We start from the raw sequence: 8,529 nt of genomic DNA on the forward strand, positions 1-8,529 counted from the left end.
CGCAGAAAGCTGCTGAGAATAGAATAAACTTTTCCAGTGATCTGTCCACAATTATTTTATAGGTGTAAATTTGTAAACTTCAACTGAAATACAGTCTGTTATTAGCTGGTATATGTAAAATACTCAAAATCAGTAATGCTAAAGAAATGCTTTCTTTTCGTTTTATGTACGAGTAGTAAAATATTTTTCATTTAAATATTAAAAGCATATTTTTCAATTGTAATCAAAAACAGATCCGATTAAAATTAGAAAACAATAAATTGATTAATTACTTATTAATATCGCAAATAATAGAATAATCAACTTTTGTCGTTTCCAGATTTATATAATAGAATTGTACATAAATACATATTTACATAAAGTGTCAAAGATTTCGCAAACTCGAAACTCCAATTAATGTTTCAACTTATGATGGATATCTATTTGTCTATGGCATTCGCACCTTCGTTGCTTTGATTACGCGGTTTTCCCGGATCACCATCCAAGTGTTTCGTCAATGTGTTGTACCACTCATTCATATGGCGTGAGATGATGCTCATAAACTTGGACACCTTGGACTTAACGGTGGTCACTATCTTATCTGAGAGCGTGACCTTTTTACACGTCGATGCTGGTGCTTTGGTGGCACTGATCTTCATGATTGTAGACTCCTTGGGTGTCGTGGGTGGCGTCATCGTTGGCAAATCCACTTTGTACTCATACATCGAATAGCGTCCCAGCGGCAATAGTTCCTGCTGATCATCCTTGTGGATTACATTAGTGTTAAGCGAGTCGTCGTCATAGCTAAAGGGCAGCGCACGACGAGGTCTCAGTGCCGGCATATCCCACCAGGATGGGATGCCCTTGTTGGGGATCTTCATTTTCAGTCGCTTGGGTGCAGGCACTGGAGCTGGCGCTCTTTCCGTCGTCGTCTTGGCACCGAAGTAATCCTCTTCATTGTCATTGGCATGCAACGTCTGTGCGGAAGGCTTAGCCTTACCTTCCCTCTTCAAGGTGTCCGTCTCGAGCGAGGTTTCCCGCATATTCTCATCGCCCAGTGCGAACTCGTGCTCGTGTTCATTGATGTGGCTAAAAAAGTGTTTGCCGAGTTCGCGTTGCGCCTGCCAAAAGTCGTTGGCCACATTGCCAATCTTAGCTGAGCGCTTCTTATAGCCATCCCCTTCGATTGGCTCTACATCGGGCTCTAATTGCTCTTGAGACTTGCTTGTGGCTTGGTTCTTGGCTTTGGTACCCTTGTTTGAGAAGGGTTCTGGAAAGAGCAGAGAGTTCAATGTGGCGCCCAAATTCAAACGTTTACCACTCTTCTTTGTCGGCGCTGGCAAAGCCGCAATAAATTCCGTGGGCAGCAGACGCAACTTTTCCTTGGATGGCTCTGGCAGATCCTCGTCGCTTTCTTCCTGTGAGCGTTGCACAATTTTAAGCTGCTTTCTAAATGATGGTCGGCGCTTCTTCTTTGGGATCTGCTCAGGTTCCGGCTGCATTTCACTTTCTTCGCCGTCGGGTGTTTCGATGTGCTTCAAATGCACATCGCCCTCGGGCAACCGGCTATATGGTGGTGGTTCCGGCTGCTCACCCATTTTTTTGAAGAACTCCTCTTCGTCAAACTCGGCTAGATCAAAGAGCGGCTTGACCTTGCGCTCCGGCTTGCGAATCTCTGTTATCTTCTTCGTCAACGTTGTCTTTTTGCCGTTGCGATTGTAGAAGAAGGGTCCATCAGAGTCGGATGCACTGCGTCTGCTGCGGCCATTTCGTTGCGACACCTCCCGCGACTGCTCCATTACATTTCTTAGCCAAGCCATTGCCTTACATGGGTGCACCGATAGCGAATTTGACTTGGGCTCTGCATCCACCTGACGCTTGATTGGCGAAACTGCCACTGGCTTCTCTTGGGCCAGACTTAAAGGTTGCAGCAACCTACCGAGCAATGATCCAGGCATTTCCGCCGTATCCGGGTTATCCAAGACAAAGCGACGATTGCGATTGATGGTACTCTGCAGGGATCCTCGCGCCACAGCGGTCTCCTCGATAAGTCGCTGGAGAAGTCGATCTGCTGAGCTGTAGCCGCTAGAACGGCCCTTTTCAGATGAGGCCTCCGAGCTGGCATCTGTTTCATCTGCTTCGATTTCGGAATACTGGCAGTGCTCCAGATCGACGCTGGGCAGCACCCAAAAGCCAACTGACATGCTGGGTGTAATCAACTGTATCGACTTAGTGGCGTCCTTGGACTTGACAAGCGGACGCAGAGTGGAGTTCACCGATAACTTCAGGTTGTTCAAACGAACGCGACCATCCTCGCCAGTTAGGACATATTGCCAGATATCGCTGCTGGACAGACGACTTGTGCTGCGCACTGTTATCGTCAATGGCTGCTCTTCCGTGTTGACCACCATGAATGCTAATCCACCAGACATGGCGTTGGCACAATGTGTGTACAGTTTATTGCTGGGCAAGACGACATTCAAGGGGCGTGCTGGAAACACCCGGGAGCCCATCACCTTCTTAAAAAGTGCAGTCACATAGTAGCTGAAGTTAGGCCGCTCAAAATCCTCGAGAGTCATGCGCTTGAAGACCACATCAAAGCCTCCACTCGCCGCATCTCCCAACGTCTGTGCCCAACGTAGCGCATCCGTTGTCTCATCACCAACAAGTCGCTTGCTTATGGACTGTGACCGAGATCGCTCCTCCGGCAGTGTCAACCACAAGGGCACACGCTGTTGCCGCAACGTCCTCAATGCCGGGTCACTGTCGAAAATATAGCTACCTAAACTGCTGGTGGGCAACATGTTGGCAGGCCTATCGAGTGGAAAATGTAAGATTTTAATAAATAACTACAAAGGACATGTTAAAAAATAAGAAAATACTAGTCGCAATTAATTATCAGCCAGAACGAATTGTAATACAAATATCTTATAATAAGGAAAGTTGATTTTGTGTCGAAATTCATGTAAAAAATCCATCTTAAGATCACATATTTTAAACTAAACGATCGACAAAAGAATTGCATTATTCGTTTTGTAGAGATTTGGATAAATACTCACTGTGTCCAGCCAAAAGCAGCATTCAGGTCCTTGGACATATCCACATATTTGCGTGTTTCCTCAGCGCTGCTACCCGCTGAAATATCGGCTCCCATAACACGCCAGCTATCCACGTAGGGACTGAAGGTGTCCGTCATCAGTTTCAGTGTGGTCAACTCCTGGACATAATCCTTGGCGCGCGATGTGCCAAAGTCGGTGCCCAGCTGCCAAATACAGTCCGTAATGCCAACCATATAGGAGGAGTTTAGTATTTTCAGCGTATGCATTGAGTCCCACTCATCGGGCGCATATGGCACCGGTATAATCATGGTCCAATTCACAGCGCTTATGTTGACAAAAAAAAAAAATAAATAAATAAAAAAAAAAAAAAAAACACAAAAAAGAAAAAATAAAAACATTTTTAACACTTACCTCGTCCAGCGGTTGAAGCCCTTCCATATGATCTTGGTGGGATTGCGTAGGCGTTTTGGGGCATTCGTGGCAAAGTAAAAGTCACCCACAAATTTAACATACGCATCTTCCAGCAGGGCGGCCATGCTTGTTACTGCCTTCCGATTCTTACCATCCAGTGCATCGTACAGATCCTCCGGCCTAACGGCAAAGCTCACAAACTTCTCGCTGACATCGTTATAGGGACGATTCACATGCAGCTGCACTAAGGTGTCCGCTTGGCACACGGCCAACAGTGCCAGTATAAATAAAGCCAATTGTAAATCCATCGTCATATTCTACTTGACCGGAGAACGTTAGCTCAACAACTGCGCAACGCTGGCCAATGGAGACGGGCTAATAAGCTGCAAAACTACTGTATGATATTGTTGTGAAAAAGAGTTTTGAATTCCATAATAACTAAATTCCATGGAAATCTGCTGCAATTGGCAAGAAATTTTCGCTGAGCACTGCCCTCAATGCGATGACCTTTTCATGCATTCAACTGAAATCACGTCGCAATGTGGGCCAAATGACCCAAAGAGGCCAATAATTAAAAAACGAAACACCCGCTTTATTTTGGTATGCTGCATTTTATTAATGGGTACTATATTTGACCCACAAAAGATTACATAAACGCCTCGACTAGTCTTCTTCGTCTGCCATCAATATGGCCTTGAAGCTCAACGGCTCGAAATCATAGCCAGTGCCCGAGTAGAACTTGCTCATAAACTCAACCCAATGCAGACGCAACGTGTGCAGGAATGCTGACAAACCCTCCATCATCACCATGATGGCGATTGTGAAGAACACCCAGATGGCGAAGATTATGAAAACGGCAATGCAGCCAACGTAATTAGTCGTCATCGTCAAGGACTTGGACAGCACCATGGTCCACAAGACTTCCGAAAGCTCTGCAAAAGATGAGGAATACAACAAATATATATGATAAAATTAAGATTATTGTTTTGGAATACATTGAATACAACAAATTTGTATGATAAAATTAAGATTATTGTTTTTTTGAACATGAAACCAATTTTCAACCGATATGATGAAGTATACTGATGCTAAAAAGTTCTTGTCATATTATTAAAAATATATAATCATCATATATGATTAAGTGTCGTTAACATACTAAACATATTAAGACAATGAAAATGTGGACCACCAGTCTAAATTGATCCGTTCAATGCGTGACATATTTGACATTGTTATATTGTTACTTACCCGCGTGCGCCAAGGACAAAGCCCAGAGACGCAGATATGAGGCCGTATGGGAGATCGTACTCAGAATGTACTCAACCGTATGGATGGCCTGGTGTATCCAAATCTCGCCCATTGGCTCTTCCTCTTCCTCTTCGTCCATATGCGATCCCTTACCGTGTCCCTTTTCTACCTCTGTAATAATGACCTCCTTGCCAGAGATTTCAATTGTCTCCATAATGGTGTCGCCAGTGCGTTCAGTCTTGCGCTTCTGCAGAAAAGAGATCGATCATGACTGGACTTATCAAGGAAGAACATAACTTACCCTATATTTGCGAGTACAGATGGTCCAGAGGGGCGTGCCGAGCAGAATCCAAGGAATACATATAATGGCTATAACGAATAGTGTCGTCTCCAGCGTTCTTTGCGAGGGGAACATGGTGGGCATGCAACCGGGGGAGGGAACCTCCTCGTTCATCAGAATCATGTCGATAAACATAATGAGCACAGATGGGGCACAACCGGGTGTATAGGCTATATCGGTTGCGGTGGCCTTGTATTGAAACCACTTGAAAAACATCATGAACACCATGTAGCCGAACAGCATAATGAGGAAAATAACTTGCGGCAAAAACTGTAGGAAAATTAGGGAATACTTCTTAAAGTACACAAAGTTCTCAACGGATAAGCAGACGCCAAAGATCATGTGTAGAACGCCAAAGATAATGGACAGCTTCATTTTGTAAGTGTTCAGGAAGATGATCTTATTAGATGCCGATTGCCAGATTGGATCGATGCCCATGGGATACACGCCACGTTGGTCCGTCGCAGGATTCAACTGGAGTGCAGGATTCGTGAGCACCGTAGTTCGATTGTACTGCAATACCCAATGTGAGCCGAATATATTATACGATTTGGAGAAGCAATCATTATAGTGAAATCCCGTGTAGACAGCAAAAAGTCCCATCAGCATTATAATATAACGTCCACCGAACAGAATCTTCCATATCTCACCAGCCCGCTTCTTGACGAGTCGCTTCTCGTCGACCACCATCCAAAGGCCGAGTAGAAAGACCAAAAATCCGTGACCCATATCCCCAAACATCACGGCAAACAGGAAGGGGAACGATATGCATGTGTAGAGTCCTGGATTTACTTCGCGGTATTTCGCAATACCATAAGCATCAATCAACGTCTGGAAGCCATAGGTAAACTTGTTGGTACGGAAATATGTGGGCGGCTCCTTCCTTGTGTCAAGTATATTGAATATCGTGGGCACTGTGCTACCCAGAGCAAGCGATGCCTCGGACAACACGGCCTCCACCTCCTCAAGATGACGCTGTGGCACCCAGCACTCGCCAATCAAGCACTTGCTGCCCAGGTCCACATTGAACATGTTCAGGGTGAAGTAAATGGCCTTCATTTTCTTGATCATGGCCGACCAGGTGGGCAGCTGCTTCAGAATCGCCTTCAGCACACAGGAGCGATGGTCTTCGGTCTGGCTTATAATAATCTTCAGATCCTCAATGCGCGTGTGCACGCTTTTAATCATATCCACGCGCTCCTGATGCGAACTCGGACAAGGGTACATGGAGGCATGGAAGCCAGTGCACACTTTACGTATACGCGACTGCAGCTGATCGCCCTGGAAGAAGACTACAAAGATGGTCTTGTTGACCATGTCACCCGTACGAGGATCTTTAACGGGTGCCTCCATTTCGCAGCTGCGTATCAGGACATTGCCACGCGAAATGCGCCACATCATTCTCTCAAACGCGAACTGCAATGTTATGCGAAAATTAAATTGCTGGATGGGATTAGTTTGGAAATACTTCGCACCTGTCGCTCTCGGCGAATGACGCCTGCCACAAAGCCCAGACTGCCGTCACATTTCTCCGGATCATTGTGAGTGCCACGCTTGTTCAGATCGAAGTTGTGAGATTCCTGATCGGAGAAGAACTGCTCCGTTCTTTCCAGCACCTGAATCATTTCAGTCAACTCCAAAGCGTTGGTCTGCAAGCGAACATTGTTCGCGGACAGCTCAATGATCTCCGACTCTGTCTTCTCCAGCAGCATCTCCAGTTCGATAATCTCCTTCGGATTAGGTGCGGGCGGAAAGTCCTCGATCAGATCAACTACCTTGAAGCCATCCTTTTGCAGCTCTGAGGTTGTATAACGAATTTTCCGCTCCAACTCATCGCAGCGACGCACCTCGTTGACGAATTTGCGCTGCTGCGCCGTCATGCCCTCGTTCATCTACAAGGACATGTCTATTAAATCCGGCAGGATATTGCATGGTATTAGCTGCAGCCAACTTACATCGCGAAACTGCACACAGCCTAATTCACCCAGCTGTGATATGGTCTCATAGGCTGCCTCTGGCTGCAGAAACATCTGCGCCAAGGACATCTTCTCGCTGCGGAAAATGTTGTCCTCCTGGCCAGTGCCCAACAGCCATCCTTTGATTTTGCTGCACATTTTAAAAGTTTTCTTGAATCTTCCAGTGACACCTCCGCGCACTTTGATGACGCCAGGCGAACTGATCGTTGTGGTCAAGTGACTTTTGCATTGGAGCTTCGGCCACATAGGCTACCCCATTGAAGACTTGCCAACTTTCCAGGCTTATCTTGGTCGCATGCTTCGCATGGATAAACAAGAAGGTGACGAAACGGCCGACTTGTTGCATATTTAGCCATCTATCAACATGATTGAATAGTTCTTATCTATCCAATATTTGATATGGGAGACGCCACCTGACACCCTCGGTATTAAAAACCCATTGGGAGACAATTACAAAACCATTACCAGTAAGCTTGTGTGTACCCAATTTCCGTATTTGAGTTACGTTCTTTCGGTAGTTGTGCACCGTTCTTGAGGCGGAGAAGTTGTCAAATCGGTAGATTGAGGAAAGGTTAAAAATACGTATATACGTTTAATATATCTGCAGCAATAAGTAAGTAATAATAAGCATGATATACATACAGTGTGTTACAGTTCATTTCGGGCAGTGTCTAGCAAAAATTTTAATTGCCTGCCATTAATAAATTATCCAATATTTTTCAAAAATTCCAAAGACCGGTGGCAGGTACATATATTAACCACCATAATGGATATATGACCCCCATAAACTGTGGTTTCCCCGCCGGCTAGGCAGGGTTAAGTAAAAAAGTACCTGAAAATATGGTTACATATTATTTCGGGCAGTGGCATTATGGACACCTGGGTGCCATAAAACCCGGATTTTTTACGCCGGGATGATTATTTTTGGAATAAATAGACCAATCCTTCGTAGTCAGTTTAGTTATATCCTGCATCTCGGGTGCCACCAGCCAACAAGGACTATGGACAAACGGACTACCATTGAGCAACGGAATCTCATCCTGGAACACTTCCAGATTGGATATTCACATCGCCAAATAGCTAAAATGGTAAATCTAAGCACCACAACTGTATTCAACATCATTCGACTCTTCGTCGACGAAAATCGGATAGAGGACAAGGGCAGAAAGGCACCAAACAAGATTTTCACTGACCAGGAAGAGCGGAGGATCATCAGGAAAAAAGGGAAAGTCCCACGCTATCGGCTCCAAAACAGACTCCACAGGTGGAGGATGAAATGGGGCAAAAGTGCAGTGTGGAATCTGTGCGCCGGGTTCTGCGTAACCATAACTTTAATGCCCAAGTACCACGGAATAAGCCCTTTATAAGCGCTAAAAATAAAGGGACTAGGATGGCATTCGTCAAAACCCACTTGGACAAGGATTTGGAGTTCTGGAACAAATTTATATTTGAAGATGAGCCCAAATTCAACATTTTTGGCTCAGACGGACAAAATTATGTGTGGCGACAGTCCGAT

The 8,529-nt window shown here is 45.3% G+C and overlaps 2 protein-coding genes across 2 annotated transcripts; both read right to left on the reverse strand.

The window, feature by feature from the left end:
* Positions 1–261: 261 nt before the first annotated feature.
* On the reverse strand, positions 262–3,772 carry LOC6563365. The gene is made up of 3 exons (XM_001990203.3): positions 3,450–3,772; positions 3,039–3,362; positions 262–2,793 (listed from the first exon to the last, which is right to left on the reverse strand). Exons 1-3 carry the CDS (start codon positions 3,761–3,763, stop codon positions 420–422), a joined length of 3,012 nt encoding a protein of 1,003 aa, XP_001990239.2. The 5' UTR covers positions 3,764–3,772; the 3' UTR covers positions 262–419.
* A 268-nt stretch (positions 3,773–4,040) lies between these two features.
* On the reverse strand, positions 4,041–7,280 carry LOC6563364 (V-type proton ATPase 116 kDa subunit a1). Its single transcript, XM_001990202.2, has 5 exons — positions 6,993–7,280; positions 6,513–6,929; positions 4,999–6,453; positions 4,698–4,944; positions 4,041–4,381 (listed from the first exon to the last, which is right to left on the reverse strand). Exons 1-5 carry the CDS (start codon positions 7,257–7,259, stop codon positions 4,113–4,115), a joined length of 2,655 nt encoding a protein of 884 aa, XP_001990238.2. The 5' UTR covers positions 7,260–7,280; the 3' UTR covers positions 4,041–4,112.
* Between the last annotated feature and the right edge of the window lie 1,249 nt (positions 7,281–8,529).

The sequence above is a fragment of the Drosophila grimshawi genome, unplaced genomic scaffold, assembly GCF_018153295.1.
Source record: "Drosophila grimshawi isolate 15287-2541.00 unplaced genomic scaffold, ASM1815329v1 contig_311, whole genome shotgun sequence".
Classification (NCBI taxonomy): domain Eukaryota; kingdom Metazoa; phylum Arthropoda; class Insecta; order Diptera; family Drosophilidae; genus Drosophila; species Drosophila grimshawi.